This window comes from Nuphar pumila, chromosome 16, assembly GCF_984573655.1.
Source record: "Nuphar pumila chromosome 16, dmNupPumi1.hap1.1, whole genome shotgun sequence".
In the NCBI taxonomy this organism is placed as follows: domain Eukaryota; kingdom Viridiplantae; phylum Streptophyta; class Magnoliopsida; order Nymphaeales; family Nymphaeaceae; genus Nuphar; species Nuphar pumila.
Window position 1 is genome coordinate 75,757,667 of NC_143264.1, and position 19,045 is coordinate 75,776,711.

General features: G+C 36.9%; 1 protein-coding gene across 2 annotated transcripts; it reads left to right on the forward strand.

The window, feature by feature from the left end:
- Positions 1-2,783: 2,783 nt before the first annotated feature.
- On the forward strand, positions 2,784-18,590 carry LOC149813662 (uncharacterized). Of its 2 annotated transcripts, XM_089992361.1 has the most exons (6): positions 2,784-2,913; positions 3,965-4,103; positions 13,876-14,040; positions 16,043-16,154; positions 17,984-18,064; positions 18,352-18,590. In XM_089992361.1, the coding sequence occupies exons 1-6, from the start codon at positions 2,880-2,882 to the stop codon at positions 18,487-18,489; spliced, it is 669 nt and encodes a 222-aa protein (XP_089848487.1). In that variant the 5' UTR covers positions 2,784-2,879; the 3' UTR covers positions 18,490-18,590. The 2 variants fall into 2 exon arrangements, with proteins under 2 accessions (XP_089848487.1, XP_089848488.1); XM_089992362.1 differs by lacking the exon at positions 13,876-14,040.
- Positions 18,591-19,045: the final 455 nt, after the last annotated feature.

A 19,045-nucleotide genomic window follows, 5' to 3' on the forward strand; every position in this document is an offset into this window, starting at 1 on the left:
GGCGAAGATGAAAGGCAAGATTATGAAATAGGGCAGGGGTGGAGACCTTGTTTCTCACCCTTGCCCCGATCCACTGCCATCCCTACTTTGGTCAAAGCTTTGCCTCCTTATCTTGGAATGGGTAAAAACTCAGAGTGGAGCAAAGTTTCGCCTGATCGAAGACTGGGAAGAAGAACTCATGCATCTTCACTCACTGTGTGCAGGACCTCATGCCTGAATATGTTTTTGATAGAAGTAACGAGGAGAGGGTGTTGTGTGTTCTCCCCCGAAGACAAATTTGTGTGTTTCGGTGTGTACGAAGAAATATCTTGGGACCCGCGATAATTCATATACCAATGTTACCCATGATGATTTTATAATAAGATAACATATAAAAAAGGTAGATATGCATCTTACGAAAATATCCTTCCATAAAATAGATATCCGTTTGACAGAAATGTCCTCCCATAAATAGCTTTGCATATTCCTGCGACTCTTATCATTGCATGAATCGGAGCCCATCGGCTCTTTCAAGGGGACAGTGTCTGAGCTGAAGTTTGTGAAACATATTCTCAAGAGTGCACCATTACTGAAGTCTTTAAGAATCAGCCTCAGTCCGAGAAAAATGGTGCAGTGGGTTGCCATTACTAATGAGCTTATTTGCTTAGAGAGGATATATCTTCAGCTGCACATAGAATCGTTTTGCAGGAGAAAATGAACTCGACGATGAACGATATGGATGCTTTGGTGATTTCTTCTGTAAAAATAAGTCTCTAAAAGATATGCGTTTGACGAAAATGTTCTCCTATAAATAGTTTTCCACATTCCCACGACTCCACATTCCTGTGAGTCTACGTTCTAGATCATCCTTTGACAACACACTCTCCGATTTGATTTTTATTGTAAATCACTACTCTCTGATCTGATTTCTACTATAAATCACTACTCTCTGATCTGATTTCTACTGTAAATCGCTACTCTCTGATCTGATTTCTACTGTAAATTGCTAATCTGTGATCTGATTTTCATTGTAAATCGCTACTCTCTGATATGATTTTCACTATAAATTGTTACTCTCTAATATGATTTTCACTATAAATCGCTACTCTCTGATCTGATTTTTACTTTAAATCGTTACTCTCTAATCTGATTTTCACTGTAAATTTCTACTCTCTGATCTGATTTTTACTTTAAATCGTTACTCTCTAATCTGATTTTCACTGTAAATTGTTACTCTCTGATATGATCTCTGTTGTAAATCGTTATTCTCTGATATGATTTTTACTGTAAATCGCTACTCTCTAATCTGATTTCTACTATAAATCACTACTCGCTTATTTGATTTTTACTGTAAATCGATACTCTATAATCTGATTTCTACTGTAAATTGCTATTCACTGTCTACTCAGTTTGATGTTGTCACTATTATCTCTTTTACAAATCATTATTCTTTGTCTACTCAGTTCAACACTTGCACCCTGGTATCATGACGACGACAGTGCATTTGTTGAATAAATCTTTGGTTGTAGATTTGGTGCTTTCTTTCTGTTTGCAATAAATCGACAGCCGGGTACTACCAATTTGAGGTCAAATGAAATAGTTGAATGATCAAGTTACACTACATGCAAACAGGTAAGACTATGGTTACTGAATCAAACCTAACCAGAGACATGGGATCAACTAAAATCGAATTTGAGCCGAACTAACTTAAAATCCAACATTTACATGTATTTGGATTTGGTTTCTGGTCAAATTTGAATCTTATTTAGACTAGGATCTGGATGCCAGATGCAAGATACCAAAGTCCAGATCCGACAAATCAGATTTGGGTCAGATGTCATAATATCCAACCCATCGACATCCCTACTGACTATTCGAACAAGTGTTTGAATAAAAATAGCGGCATTTTTATGAAAAAAGTACCAAGAGAGACGATACTTTGCCAGCCATCTAAAACCATAAACATTACCAACTTGGGCTCTCTTTGTCTGGTAGGAACATTGCACGTCACCTCCTGTTGGGACATTGCAAGTTCGAATCCTAATGGTACAGTTGTATAACTAGTAAGGGTCTGCCTAACCCCACCAGTTTTCATATCAGAAAAAAAATATAGATATTGCATGAAAATAATTTTTTGTTTTTACTTTTTAACTTAAGCTTTAACCCATGTTTTGCAAATTAAAACATGAAAAAAAATAGTTTTTTTTTTTTAAATATCTGTCATCATTGCATTAGTTTTTTTTTTTTTACATATTTTACACGGAAAATTTAAGACTTAGTCGCCATTCTCAAGGGCTTAAAACGCCGAGGCTAGGACCCTCACCCTCCAAGGGCCTACGCTGGGCTTTGGTTATGCAAGGGGTAGAGCCCGGAGAATCGAACCCGGACTGGTGGTATGCCAGCCAAGGTCCGCTCCAAGTACGCTAACCCTTGTGGGTGTCATGGTTTCATTTATTAGTTGTACACTTTTAACACCGTGATTCGAATTGCATGTGACTACCCTAAATCGTGATTACACACATACAGAGTCTCTCACAAGTAGGGAATGTAAACGGCTTGGATACGGTTCGGATGTAGGCATTACTAAATAGAATCTAATCAGAATTGCTTGATTGTAACCGGAATCGAACTCAAAATCCAATAAAAATTCCGAATCGTAATAGCTTAAATGAGCTAACTACAGGCACTTTTTACATGTAATCGTGTTCGGATATCCGTCAGATTCAGATCAGACTCAGATTTGGTTTCGAACTTCGGACGTAAAACTCTACAAGTTTTTCTTGAGACCTCATCCACACGAAAATTACCTCCATGCCACTGATGTCATTTCTGCAAATTCGGGGACCTATTTCATCTGCGCCTCTCTGGTTCCCCGACGGATCCAACAAGATCGGGAGTTCATGGCGGCCTCTTCTTCCTCCCTCGCCCTCTTCGGTAACTTCCCTGTCTCCGATCTCTTACTGGTTGGATAAATGAAGAGAAATGATCGAACAGGTCTCTAGAGTTTTGATCGGATTCGTAGTTCTTGATAGCGATGAGCGGTCGATTTTATCGAATTTGTAGTTTCTTGATGGCGAGGATCGATCGAGAGTGATTCCCGTTCGATCGATCGATTTTGTATCGTTGTTGCGGTCTCCTCTTTTGTAAATTCTGGGGGTTTTGATCGTAGAATTTCCTGGAGTTTTCATCTCTTTTTTATCGGATAAATTTTTGAGCATTTTTCTTTAATTTTGGCCGTCTTTTGTGAATTCTGTCTGTTTTTAGGGATCTTAAGGCGTGTGTCTTCTTTGCGCGTGATCAGCAAATCTTCGATAAAGAAATTGGGTTAGTGGAAGTAGGGAGATTTTAGGTTTTCCAAGCGAGGAGAACGATTTTATCCTTTTCTTTTGGGCATTTTTTTTGTTATTCTTGGGTTTTTTTGTTCGTTTAGACAACGATCATAATGCAATTTCTTTTCTTTCTTTCTTTCTTTCTTTCTTTCTTTTTTGTATGAATTGGTTGGGTATGGGGTTATTGATGGTAGTGTATACAGTTTGAGTGCGGGTAGTGGAAGGCTTGACTAAAGTTCTTCTTGCCTCTTTTTTTTTCAATTTTTCCTCCATTTTATGTGAAATAATTGAAGCGTGTCCATGTCATTCGATGGAATCCAGAATTCTTGTTATAGACAGAAAATTTTTGGTATGTTGTGTTCATACGTTCCGAATCATTAGTTTGTTTATCGTGGAAATGCATATTTGTTCATATCCATTATGAGAAAATTACCATAATTTTCATTCTAATTTGTATTTATCTGTGAGAAAAATGGCATGAGTCTTCATGCATTTAATAAAGTAACCTGATCAAAGTAATGTAATTGGCGGCTTCTTTTTATATATGTGATTTTCTTCTTTCTGAAACGCGCTTTTTGATTGGTTCGCTATTTTTTTGGCTTGTGTTTTAAGTTTTCAGTCCTCATAAACTATGTCACGATTTCTGTGGTTGTTAGGTGGATCCAATTTGAAAGATTTTAGTGCTGCTTCAGCAAAACTCAATCCGCAATTTTCCCGTCCACGGGGATTTTCATTTGGGAAAAGGGGAAATCATGTGCACCTGAACAGGACATTATCTGTTCGTGCAGAGTACAAGTAAGAGAAGTATTTTATCATCATGTGTCTTAATGAGGTTTTCTTATTCATTGTATTTGTGGTTTGCAATTTCAATGAATAGTACATGCAACTTAAATTATGTTGATTTATTGAGTATGTTCTGGTTTCCTTTTATATCTTTGTTTGACTGTCTCTGCTGTCACCATCTTCTGGCATGCTTTGTGAGTGAAGTTCCTTTATAATGGATCATATTTCAATTGCTGATGTTATTGTTTTCTATGGCCATAGGACTTTGTTAAATGAAATGTATGCGCCCAAATTGGTATAATAAGTAATTGAGATCAGCATTGAGAACTACAGATGTGTGTAGATGCATTTATATTACATAATTCACATAAAGGTCAATATTATTGACACATAGATTGATGCTGTTAATCATTAAGGCCTTGATAATAAAATCCTACCTAATATGAGTTATCATGTATTTTCTTTTTTTGACAGTTGATGCCTGCATTTTTTATTCATTAGATTTTTGTCTATCAATTGCAACTATTCTTGTCCATTCACTTTTGTTTTCTTGCAGATTTTAACTCATAGCAAGAAAAAAAACGGATGAAAAATGACTTAAATACCCTAATAAAATTAATAAATTCCAAATATACAGAGAACATTTAGAAATAACCCACATACCAGAAATTGCTTAGGTGTGTCCTCAGTTTCTACCTCTCCTGTTTTATCTGATGGCAATAGGAATTGGTGCTTACAGGCGTTTCTTTATGAACAGCTTATCCATCTCTTTAAAATGTGTCTTTTTATCTCCCAATTGTTATCCAGAATTGGGTTTAACCTTACCTTCTGTGTTGGGATGTTCGAAAGTTGTGCTTTCTGCATGTAGGCGAGCAGAGGGATCTGAGAGAGGGACAAAAGTGCTTTGACATGTGCATTGCCCCTCGCCCACCCGCCGGGAACACAGAAAAAAGGGGTGTATATAAGCAGTTGTGTTGCTCCACCTTCCCTTTTGGACAACCCTTGAAAGATGGATCTGCAACCGTGGATCCACTTAATTGATCCTTTGATTTTTCGATAGTGGAATCTGAGTTCCTTGAGTGGATGTGCACATATTGCAATTTCTTTCTACTTCATTTTGTAGGAGTCTCATAGTTATGTCCTTCAACTTGTCATTGTGCCTCTTTGGGTCGATATTGAAGAATTCTTATTTTCAACGTGGTGAGATCTGCCATTTGCTTTTAGAGACTAACATTTGAGATTTAGTTGCATGTCTTGCACCTTCCTAAGACGTGTGTTTCCTTTCATTGTATATACATCAGCTTGGGTATGGTCTGGTGATCTCCATATTGACAAGTGAGATAGTTGTCATTTTTTCCCCACGAGTTGCATTGTATGAAGTAATAAATGAGAAAAGAGAATTGAATGTGGTGGAATGAGTATTATGCACATTTGAAACATTTATGTAACTATTAAGTGTTGTGGAGTTTATGCAGGGGCATAGCCATATCTGGATTGCTCCAAAAAGAAGAAAAAGGCAAGAAGCTGGAAAACTACTAGTTTTATGGTCCATTTGGATCCAATTCAAGTTTAATTATTTTTGGGTTGTGTTTGGATTTTGGATTTATCCAATATCATTCTAAATTTGGTTTCTCCTTTCCCTTCTTTCCTTGAGCTCTATTCCCTACTCTCTTTTTTTGTAGCTGATAGTGTAGACTATAATCGTAGCCTAGTCTTCGTGAATCGAGTAACTGATTTGCATCAAAGTGGTATCAGAGTCTGCGATCGTCCAGTCAGGAATCTTGATGGCGCGTGTTTCGGCAAGTGAATTTGTGGAATAGGTAAATGTGTGTGTTGATCGCCTCGATTAAAATGTGCAGGAGCTACGAGAAAACTTTAAAGAAAAAAGTTTGCTTATTGATCTGAATATTGATGGATTGACACAAAGATTCAACACTATGGATTGAAATTTTGCGATGATGCTGGAGATGTTCAGGGAACGATTCGAGCTTTTGGAGCGATAGATGAGCGGTTTAGGTCAAGTGTCAGTGAACCCGTCCTCTACTCAAGCGGCTTTAATGGTTGAGGGAGTCAACGATGTGGCCGAGCGATCAATTGGGTCTCTTGGGGATTCTTCGACCCAAACCAACGTGTCCCCACACTATATGGTCCCAAACACAGTTGGAAGCAATGCCACAATGGTTTCAACAGTGTTGTCATTGGAGCTACGATCGACTAGAGGAAACACGACTGCTGAAAAATTGGTTCTTATATTACAATATCACAAAATTTAAGAATAATAATTTTTATTTCTTTCTCCTTTGATTTGTATTTTGCTTCCCATGCGATCTCATATCACTTTCTCTTTTATTCCTATTCTGCTTTTAAATTGATTCCTTGCTTCCTGCTTCTTACAAAATTTAAAATATCTCACTCCTGCTTCTCATTCCATTTTTTGCTTTTGCTTCTTAGTGAGGTAACCTTGGATTGAACTTGCATATAAAGTTTAGTTTTGAGATCGATAGATCAACTTTGATGTTATCTACTTATGTTTTATTTTGTTCATGATAACATAAATTTTATATTTTGGTAAAGTAAGAAAAATATACTTACACGTTTGCTTCTTGTTCAATTTCTATTTGTTTCCCACTCGACTCTCTCTTGGTTTTCCCTTTGAATCCTTTTTTGCTTTCGATTTGATTCCCAGGTCGCGGTTTGATTCTCGTCTCTTTCGAGACAATTCCCCGTTCATTTCTAAGTCATTCTGTGCTTCTCGCTTCCTAAATTTTTAGAAGTGCCTCACTTCTTGCTTTTGCTTCTGGAATCACTTCTCACTCCCGCTTCTTCCTTGATTGACAACCTTGATACAACCCCATCCTTGATTGAATCTCATACTCAGACCGCCCCATCATGACCCAAACCTAGATTTTTGACCTAAGAACCCAAGGTCTGCTTGGTCACCGAGACCCACGACCCCCACAACATGGAGTTCAACCGTTTCAACATGTTCCTACACGAACAACAAAGCAGTTTGGAGAGCTCGACGACAAGGATGATATTTGACTCATGCATCCTATCAGATATATTAAGCATCGTCCAGTGGCTGGAGGCAAGAGACTTGGTCGGGACATAGACCCTCCAGGTCCCTAGGAGCGAGGACACCACTATGAAGTGAAGGTGGAGTTTCTAGAGTTTTGGGGTCGCTTGGATCCAAATGAGTTTCTTTTCTGGAAGTACGAAGCAAAATGCTTCTTTATGTGTCGCCATATCCCCGAGCATCACAAGGTGATTTTGGTGAAGCAGTGTGGTTTGGCTCAAGCATGGTGGGCGTAGATGGAGCAGAGTCGGGCCGATCAAGGCTTGTTGGGCACAAAAAGGGTTGTGCAGATCCTGTTAATATATATATAAAAACCGAAATACCCACCAGGGGTATTTCAGTCATTTCAACTATAATAGGCATCAACCCATTAGGGGCTGACCACCTTTTGATATTTTTTTTATTATTTTGTAATTTCCCTTTTTTATGAAATGATGGGGCAGATCCAACTAGCTGTTTGTGGCCGTTGAGAGTAGCTCCATCAACTATAGTTGGAGTTGCTCCCTTGTGGCTTCTTACATTATAAATAGGCCTCTAAGGCCTTTGTATTCTTAACTCTCAATAAGAGTATTTCCTATACAATAACCATAATATTTTTGACCCTTGTGAGGGTAGTGTGGCTTAATCATCCATAAGTGACGTCTTTTTGGATTTGATCCATTTCATTATATGGTATCAGAGCTTTGGTGCTCTTGAAGTATTATTCATTCAGATAATAACAAAAGGAGGATCATGAGCTCGGTGGACCATCAGATTGTGGATCGTTGCATCAGGAATCACACTATCAAAGAACTTCTTAACAAATCTTGTATTATCTTTCATTTTCACTCTCTCTATATGAAAGAGAAATAATCGTCTTCATTCCTGTGCGACTCAATGATACGAACTATGTGATGTGAGCATCTATAGTAAAGCACAAAATATGAAAAAATGGTCTATGGGGTTTGGTTGATGGTACCGAAAAAGAGCCTAAACTCATTCTTACCAAAATTGATAATGAAAAGAAAGTTGCTCTTCAAGGAGAAGAGATATCTAAAGCCGTCTCCAATTATGAAAAGAAATGAAAACAGTGGAGGATGGGTCATTCCAAGATAATTAGATGAAAATTTAATTTTTCTAGTGATGCATGAAAATATCCTAAAGATATATATAGTCTCAAGGATATTGATCACATATACAATGTGCGAAACAAAGTAAGGACTATGATCCAAGAAGGGATGAGCATTAGGGAATATTACATTGCACTCTCTCTCCTTTGGGATGAATTGGCTCTTCTAGAGCTAAAATGATATTATCCCCAAGATGTAGAACTTCGTGAAAAACAAATTAGAACAGAACATTTCTACCAATTCGTTAATGAGCTTAGACCCAAATTTGAAGGGACCAAGTCGACTCTCCTTCGTAGAGGAGGTGTGCCAACTATAGTTGAAACTCTTGAAGAGTTAATTATAGAAGAAAATAGGTTGAAGAAACCATCTGCCTCAAAGGATGAAGAATCTGTGCTCGCTATGTCAAAACCCGGTAACCACACTATGCGTTATAAACCTCCTCACTTTGTGAAAAATGAGAATGGAAGAAACTCCAATGACTATGGACGAAGTCAAAGCGATAAAAAAAGTGACCATGAATAAAAAAAGGGTGGTAAAATTGTATGTTATCATTGCTATGAACCGGGACACATCAAACCATTTTGTCCCAAAAGAAGGAAAGAGGATCATAGAGATGATAAAAGGGTTGTCTTGGTGGGAACATCCTTTAAAAAAAATGATGTAGACGACTCCAAATGCATCGGCTCATTATTTTTTATGCAACTAATGGAGGCACTACAACCAATGTTCAAAACTCAAGCTTCTTCCTTCTCGGGAGCGGCTGTATCCACAAGTGGTGACCCTGATAAGACTTATTAAATCCTTGACTCCGGTGCCTCTTTCCATTTGACTCCAAATGAGTCCATATTATCTGAATGTCATACTAACCCAAAAAACTCTTATGTTTCAACCGTCGACAAAAGTTTGTTAAAAATCAAAAATTTTGGGGTTTTTCAAAAACAACAAACCTTTCATATACCAGTACCAAAATTGGATTTAAATCTTTTATTTGTTTATCAAATTATGGATCATAGATGTAGAGTCTTGTTTTCATCTAATGATTGTTTAATACAGGATATCCAGTCCAGAAAGCCGATTGGGTGAGGCCATAGAAGAGGAGATCTATATGTTATGGACAATCTTGAGTTATAAAAACATACTTTTTATAATTTTGTGAAAAAGAAAGATATAGAAAATTGGCACAAAAGACTAGGACATCCTAGTATGTCCAAATTACACCTGAACCAATATTCAAATCTTTAGAACCGATTTTAAGGGAGAATTTGTCTAAAAAGGGTTCAAAAATTACCTTGACCTACATGGAATCATTCATCAAAAATCTTGTCCATACACTCCTCAACAAAATGGACTAGCCGAAAGAAAACATCGACATATTGTTGAGACCACTAAAACACTTTTTATATCAAGAAATGTTTCAAAAATATTTTAGGCCGAAGCCGCTCTTAGGGCAATTTATTTGATAAAATAGAACGCCTTCAAAAAACATTAAAAAAATCTCTTCTATTAAAAATTTATTTAAAACACCCCCTGATTATAAAAGATTAAGAGTCTTTGGGTGTAAATGTTTTGTTCTTACCAATAAGAATGACAAACTTTCCCCAAAAGTAATTTCTTGTGTTTTTTTAGGCTATGTCAAAAATCAAAAGGGATATAAATGTTATGACATTGAAAGAAATAAATTATATGCTTCGAGAAATGTTACTTTTCTTGAAAACGAAAATGGCTTTGTCAAAGAAAAAAACCAAGAGAATTGTGATTATTCATTTCTTTTTAACCTTGTCAATGAACATAAAAGATATGAAAACATTCATAATATGCATGTGAGTGACAACGAAGACACTCATGATGCAAATGAAAATGTGAACGAAGGTCTTGATAATATAGATCTATCTCATAATGACATAGAAACCTATACTCGACGTACTGAAGACCATCCACCATATGCTTTATAAAGATATTCTCAAATTTAAGATCTAGATTCTTCTAGTATTATAAAATCCATGAGAATTTCAAAAGTTCCTAGTAGATTTGTATTCTATGATTCTTTTGAACCGAGGTATAGATCGAATCTAATTACCATACACTCATATGTAGAACCAACATCTTACCATGAAGCTAAAAATCATCAAGAATGGATTAAGGCGATGAATGATGAATTAGAAGTCATAGAAAAGGCAAAAACTTGGAAAATCCAGACATTACCTAAATGAAGAAAGATTATAGGATGTAGATGGGTCTACAAGATAAAAACTATATGGGATGAGATATTAAAAAAATATAAATCTAGGCTAGTAGCCAAGGGATATAGTCAAGAATATGGGATAGACTATGACGAGGCATTTGCTCTAGTCGCTCGAATGACCACTGTTAGAAGTCTTATTTTTATAACATCAATTAAAAAATGGTCAATCTTTCAAATAGTTGTAAAAAAAAATTTTTTGAATGGTAATCTCAATGAAAAAGTTTACATGGATCCTCCACCAGTTTTAAGTTTAGCACATGGAAAAATCCTTCGATTATAAAAAGCTTTGTATAGTTTAAAACCTATGTCACATGGGTGCGGGTGCAGGTGCGACACGGGTGAGGCGCAATTTTAAAAATTTTGGACACGGGGACTCGGCTATATATATATATATATTTAAATATATATATATATATATATTTAAATATATATATATATATATAATAATATATCCAGTGTGCATATATGTGGATATTGTCCTCTAAAGTTTGGCCCCAGCATGAGTGTTTTTATAAACTTTGCAAATTGTACTTTTGCCCTTGCAGAAAGGGGGGTCCGGGGGCTCCCCCCGGCGTGGGTCCCGTTGCGCGGTCAGCGGGGGTCTAGGGGGGGCGCCCCTGGCGGGGGGCCGTAGGGGGGCAGCGCCCCCTGAAATTTTTTTTTCTGGGGCTTATGTTTGAGACTCATGCTATATATATATATATATATTTTTTAAAAATATATAAAAAGATCATTTTTTTGTTTTTTACCCTAAAAATGGACAATTTTTGGACTCAGTCAACGTTGACCGAGTCCAAAAAAGGACGGACTCGGCCTGGACTCGTTGACCAAGTCCGACTCAACGTTGACCGAGTCCGGGCCGAGTTCGAAGCCGCACCCGAGTCTGCACCCGTGTCGGGGCGTGTCGACTCGGGTGCGGCACCTCCTTAGCCGAGTCTGTGTGACATAGTTTAAAACAAGCTCCCAAAGCTAGGTATGATAAATTCACTAGTGTGATGACACAACTTCATTTTAAATCTTTTTATATTGATACTGCGTTGTTTGTTAAGTCTTCTAATGCATACAACAACAACAACAACTACGCCTTCATCCCAAAATAATTGGGGTCGGCGATATGAACCAAAAAAGAAAATCATTATGGGTCTTCCACATGAATCCTTCTCCTCCAATCATTTTTATCCAATGCCATGTCCTTGGTGAGGTTCAAAGCATTCATATCCTTTCCTATCACCTCCATCCATGTCTTCCTAGGCCTACCCGACCTCTTTTAACTAATATATTTTCCCATTTCTCCATCCTTCTAACTAGAGCATCATTAGGCCTTCGCCGAATATGTCCAAACCATCGTAAACGATTCTCTTTCATCTTATTTTCAATGGGTGCAACGCCTACCTTCTTACGTATCTCCTCGTTCCGAATCTTATCTTTTATTGTATTTCCACACATCCATCTCAGCATACGCATCCCAGCTACACTCATTTTTTGAATATGATGTCTCTTGGCAGCCCAACATTCCGTACCATATAGTAAAGCAGGCCTAATAGTCGTCCTATAAAACTTTCCCTTCAACCGCAATGGCATTCTACGATCGCACAACACTCCAGTTGCACTTTTCCATTTCATCCACCCAACTTTTATCCTATGATTTACATCTCCATCAATTTCTCCATACTTTTGAATGATAGATCCCAAATATTTGAAACAATCATCCACCGGTATTTCTTGCTCACCAAGCTTCACTACACTCTCATCATTACTTCGTTGCTTACTAAACAGACATTCCATGTATTCTGTCTTACTCTTACTCAACTTAAAACCTCTTGCTTCCAATGCATGAATGTTTTACTTACTCTTACTTAAGTCTTGCTTACTCTTACTTAAGTCTTCTAATGCATGAATGATAATATTATTGTTTTATGTAGATGATATGATTATCAAAGAAGGTGACAAGCAGAGAGTTAATCATTATCAAAGATGTGCTTAAAGACAATTTTGATACGACAGATCTTGGTTTTTTACGATACTTTTTTGGAATAGAAGTGGCTTACTCACCTCGTAGTTATTTTTTATCGTGGACTAAGTATGCACAAGACTCTCGGGTGAAAAACGAGTTGATACTCAAGAGGTCATAAATGCGAAAATGAAGAAAGACGATGGAGAACCTCTAAAGGGTCTAACTCCATATATACAAATGATTAGAGCTTTGTCTTATCTCTCTATTACTCATCCTGATATTTTTCATGCTATTCATTCTGTTAGTCAATTTCAGTATGCTTTCACCATAGTACATATGAGTGTTGTAATGAGAATTATTAGATATATTAAGAATTCTATCAATTATGGATTATTTCTATCATTCTTTTTCTCGTTAGAAGTTATTGCATATTCTGATTCTGACTGGGGGATGTGAATGATAGACGCTCAACCACTGGTTTCTGTGTTTTTGTAGGTGATTCTCTAATTTTATGGCGATGTAAAAAAGTGTCCTTCGCTTTCACTGAAATATAGTATCGTGCCATGGCAACAACTACGTTTGAGTTAGTATGGTTCAGACAACTAGAGGATTTGGGAGTTCACTTTGAAGAACCCTCAAGATTATGTTACGATAACAAGAGCGTTGAATACATTGCAAGCAATTATACATTCTATGAGAGGACAAAACATATTGAAATGAATTGTCACTACGTTCGTGAAGAATTTCTGAGGAAGATCATCATTGCCTTATGTTCTATATGAGTATCAACTAGCAGACTTCTTCACTAAAGCGCTTCTGTCACCTAGATTTTACTTCGTACTTGGCAAACTCTCGGTTGTTACAACATGAGTTTGAGGGAGGGGGTATATATATATATATATATATATATATATATATATATATAATGTAAACCGAAATACCCATCAAGGGTATTTCGATCATTTCAACTGTAATAGGCCTCAGCCCATTAGGGGCTGACCACCTTTTGATATTTTTTATTATTTTGTACTTTTCCTTTTTTTGTGAAATGATGGGGCAGCTCCAACTAGCTGTTGGAGCTGCTCCCAGTGGTCACAAATGTGACCATGAGTAGCCCAACAGCTAGTTTGATCTGCTCCCTTGTGGATTTTTACATTATAATTAGGCCTCTAAAGTGTTTGTATTCTCAACTCTCTAGAAGAGTATTTCCTATGCAATAACAAGAATATTTAAACCGTTTGTATTCTTAACTCTCTAGAAGAGTATTTCCTATGCAATAACACGAATATTTTTTACCCTTGTGAGGGTAGTGTGGCTTAATCAATCAAGTGTTTATCTTGATTGAGTGTGTTCTTGCAAGTCCATAAGTGACATCTTTTTGGATTTGATCCATTTCATTACAGATCCATGTGGAAAAAGTTTGTTCCTCTAAACTATGGGCAACAAGTTCATAAGCAGTATATCACGCTGCGTCAAGGATCCAGATCCGTGAAGAAGTATACTAAGGAGTTCCACCGCCTTATTTATAAAAGTCAGGTGATTGAGTCAAAGGGACAAATGGTGGCAAGGTATATTGTTGGGCTCAAATCTTATATTTATGAGAAATTTGACTGTTATAATTTTTAATCTAAATCAAGTATATTGATACGCTCTTAATGTGGAGCAAACATAAAAAGATTGTCTTGAAGCTCGACGTGACACTTCAAACCTTTCTTCTTAGTATAAGGAAATTCCTCCAACCCGAGGAGTGAGCTCCTATGATGAGAAAGCCCTAAGACAAGCGGATTGAAAACAAGCACCATGAGTTGAGGGATCAGGTCTTGCATACAACACTAGGTCTCGAGCACAAGCAACTGAGAATGGGGAGCATTGCTTTAGGTGTGATGGTGTTGGGTATATCGCTTTTCAGTGCCCTACCCTCAACAAGCACATCCATCTCGTAGAGCAAGAAAAGCGTGAAGAGCCAGATGATGAAAATGAAGATGCTGACAACGGAGAGGATGTTGTGGTTATTCATGGCGATGATATTTACAACTTGATGCTTGGTTGTCTTGACCCAAATCCGCATTGTTCGTTAGAGCAGAACTCTTCCCAACCCGGGGGAGAATAATGCAAGGGCAAAGCCAGATCTGGATCGCTTCAAAAAGAAGAAGAAAGGCAAGAAGAAGCTGGAAGACTATTAGTTTTATGCTTCATTTGGATCCGGTTCAGGTTTATTTATTTTTTGGGTTGTGTTTGGATTTTGGATTTATCCAAGATCCGATGTAGGGCTAGGGTTTTATTTTTCAGTATGAATACATTATTTTGAGAGTTTTTGTAATTAGCTTGGTTGATTAATCATTCTAAACTTTCTCCTTTCCCTTCTTTCTCTAAACCTTATTCCCTACTCTCTTGTTGTAAGCTGATAGTGTAGATCTTAGCGTAGTTCTTCGCAAATCGGGTAACCGATTTGCATAAGGAGTGACAAAAAACTAAAACATAATGAAAATATTGTCATAGTTATGTGAGATAATTGAAAGAAAATTCATGCAGATTTCCTGATTTTTTTGTTGGATGCATCTTATTAGAAGAAAATTTAATTTCTTCTGATCTCTTTTCTTTGTTATCATGCCTCTACAAGTTGCAACAGTATGAATCTTTAGAAGAATTTCTTGGATGAAGGCAAACTATAAGTTCCACGCTTGTACTATGGTTGGAGCTTTAGCTCCTTGAAACTATGCATGCACAAACTTAAGGGCATGCTGGATTACATGACATATAGCACATCATAAAGCCCATGTCTAGTCCCTGATATCGTTGGTGACATTGTAATGAATTAAAAGAGGGTTATACTTTGGATTTAGATCCAGGCAGTTAAATTATTGTTCATTAGCATTGATGATCCTGTTCTAGAATAATACAACTCATGCAATGAGGCCACGTTTGCTCATTAGCTATCCTCGGCCATATTTGGTTATACAAAGTGTGATCTAATACATATAAAATTGGACCTTTCAAAGTCCATTTTAGGAATAAAAACTTGCTTCTTTTTCTTTCAATGGGACCATTTACCTCATTACGAATGATAATGGTGCCCAACATTTTATTAGCTTCAAGAAAGTTGCTTTGGAAATAATTGGTAGTAACCTTTATCATCATTACCATAATTTTTGAGGAAAATATCTTGCAATGGTCTTAAAGAGCTTTATGTTAGGGAAATTGACTTATGATCATTCACATTAAGGTTCCAAACATCTTGACAATATGAGCCAATAGTTTCTTTCTTTCTTTTAAGTTTCTGTTTAATGAGAAGAAGAGACATCTTGAATTCCAAATTTGTGACAATTTTCTTCTTCTATATCCAAGAATTTTTTTTTAGAACTGGTAGGGTATAGAATATCTGCAGGATCTCTTCTCCTTTGAGAAGTCCCATATTCTGCTATAAATTGTAGGATATCCATGATTTTTTATTCATGAAGTGCAAGGTTTTTGTTGTACATGCTGATATACTTTATATTTGATTAATAAAGTGTCGCTCTTTTAGTGTGCACGGTTTTATGTTTTAACTTTTGTGTGTTATCGTTTATACAGAAATGGCACTCGAGGTGGTGGTGGTGGTGGTGGTGGTGGTGGAGAATTTCTTGCTGGTTTTCTTATAGGTGGTGCAGTTTTTGGGACGCTTGCATATGTTTTTGCTTCCCAGGTGATGTAATTCTTTCCTCTTCCTGTTCAAAGTTTCTTATTAATGTTAAATTGTTTGGTGTTGGTACCCCTCTGAGAACATATTTTCGATGAAATTTACTATTCTCTGCCATCCTTGATACAGCATATATTCTGTGTGCTTGTTGCATTTTTTTCTTGGTAGTGATATTATTTGTTGTTTAGGAGACAAATCTCAAACACATCAGACTGTAATTTGTAATAGTTTGAATGACCTGCTACCTCAATGGAATTTACATACAGAAACATGCTTCAAATTTTCTGAACCAGTTAGTTCATCTTTTTCCTTGTCCAGCATTTAGCTTTTACAGGTGCGATTCTAATGCAAGTAATAAACGATCTCAAAGAATTGTAAAAAGGTATTCACATATGCACAAATATACATGCGTCAAATGCAAATCAATTACAACACTCCACAAAGAAGGTCAAAATGTCAAGTATGGGGCTTCTCTTTCAATAGTTCTCAGTCTATATGATTTGTTGATGTCCATGTTTCATTCTTTAAAAACTGTGAGCTTTGCAGTCTGTCGAGTGCTCTAGCTTTGACAACACTAAAGCAAGCAATGTAATGGGTCGCTTCTTTGGAAGCTTTTTGCATTTCAATGTGCATGGGCACAATATTTACCTCTGATATACTTTTCAACTTTTTAACTAAGTTTGTATATTTATCTTTAGATTGAATGCTTGCATTCAGTTATCTGTTAAAGAAACAAATAGTGGTTCTTTTGTATAGTGGATCTGTAATACCATGCCTAGAAAGGGATCTAAGAGACCATGTTTTCTAGTATTGAAACAGTTAATAGCTGAATGTTGTTACTCATTATGTATTGGTCCTTTTTTTTTCTGGGCACATGTTATATGACATCTTTTCGTGCATTGTTCTCTTGAACTTTGGCATACAATAGGAACCTTTAGATTGGAACAAACAGTACACTCGCTCTAAAGCATACACCTTTGAGTGAATTGTCAATCTAAACTGCTCAGCTCCTTAGGATATTTGATGATAGGAGATTTTGTTGAATATTCTCGAAAAATTTACCTAGAAAACAAGTTTTTTAAGGATGGCAGTGGACCTATTTTTTTGTCAATGCATATGTGAGTTGCAAGACACGTCCAGTCCTTCTAGCATACAAACATTTAACTTTGTGGAAACGGTTTCTTGAAAGTGTTCATTCTAAGAACATTTAGGTCAGAGATTCCCTTTCAACTAAATGGTTAGGGCAGTGAAAATTGAGGAAACTGGATTATCATTGATCGTGTTTAGAAATCTATACTGACTCTATGTTGGAGGGTTTATTTTTCCATTTCCCCAAATGGCGTGGTGGTCTTTGGTCTCTCTATGTTCAAATCTCATTTTGCAAAACTTTTTTCTTTTTGAATTCTTCTGTTTCCCAGGACGATCCCTTGCAGTGTTCTTAAGGAAGCCTTGAGAAAATACTGATCATGTTTAGGAATCTATACCAACTCCATGTTGGAGGGTTTATTTTTCCATTTCCCCAAATGGGGTGGTGGTCTTTTATCTCTCTGTTCAAATCTCATTTTGCATTACTTTTTTCTTTTGGAATTCTTTGTTTCCCAGGATGATCCCTTGCAATGTTCTTAAGGAAGCCTTTCAATATAGAAAAGAGAAAATACTGAATGCTGGAACGGAACTTTTTTGTTTTGCATTGTTGTTTAGCTTGTTTACTATAAAAACTCGGGATTCAAGTTCTGTTTTCTGCACAGTCATCTTCTAATATTTTTCTTTATCCTTTTCAAATTGATTATATTGGTTCAAAATCTAAAACTCTTGGTTGCATTCCTTTTTAATAGATTAGGAGATCTCTTCTGAACGAGGATGAATATGGGTTTAAAAAGGCCAGGGGACCGATATATTATGACGAAGGCTTAGAGGTAACTGCTGTGTGTGTGTGTGTGTGTGCATGCGCCCATGCGCACCAAGGGGATTTTACCTGATTTAAGGGTCTTATGGCTCTAACAACACAGGCATTGGCTGGACCTGGTCCTGTCTAAGCCAGGTGTAATAGAGCCCAGACCAGTTCTGGCACCTCAAAACTTGATTCTGGTTCAGACCTAAATGGGCCTGACTAGACCTGACCTTGACAGCCACACCCTGAGGTGCACCACCCTGCTTGTGTACACGCCATTTATGCCCTTAGTATTTCTGTGTTTGAAAACAGAGAACAAGGCAGACATTGACCGCAAAGATAAGCCAACTGAATTCAGCCATAGACAATGTCTCATCGCTGTTAAGAGGCAGGAAGAAGGAGCCCAAGGAGGTCATTGAAGCTGACACGGAGATCGAATCCACAATCTGATTTTTGTTAAATTCATGTGTTTCATTACAGAGGCCTGTGGACAGTGGTGATATCATGTAAAATTTGGTAACTCCATAATAACATTGATTCATTTTGTGCTACTTAAATCTCTCTCTCTCTCTCTCTCTCTATATATATATATATATATGCGTCTTCCCTACGATGGTACCTTTGTTTAGTAGCAAAGAATTATTTCCTCAGTTCATTGTCACTGAATGACAAGCTTTAAGAACAAGTAGTTACATGACGAATATAAAATAAGAAAACATCTAAACGGTGAAGGCTTTTTTTTTCTTTTTTTTTCATTCTTTCCTTTAACAAAGGAAACCATTCGTGCAGTGCAGTTGGGGAAGGATTTACGGCCTCAACCATCTCTTTGCCAAGGACAGGTTTTTCTTAAATTATTAAAAAAAATGGGAGATAATGTGTTGCTAACGTCCACTGAAGACTATAGAGATGAAGACCTTACTCCACAAATAATGGATGGGCGTTATATTGGTGTAGCGAACATCTTGGAATATATTTTCGAGATGATGCATATCATGGAAACCATGGT

Excerpts from the sequence above, each read along its gene's own strand:
- LOC149813662 (XM_089992361.1), top strand. The coding sequence starts at position 2,880 with ATGGCGGCCTCTTCTTCCTCCCTCGCCCTCTTCG. Across the intron at positions 4,104-13,875 it reads TCTGTTCGTGCAGAGTACAA|ATCCATGTGGAAAAAGTTTG; the intron begins GTAAGAGAAGTA and ends ATTTCATTACAG. Across the intron at positions 18,065-18,351 it reads ATTATGACGAAGGCTTAGAG|AGAACAAGGCAGACATTGAC; the intron begins GTAACTGCTGTG and ends GTTTGAAAACAG.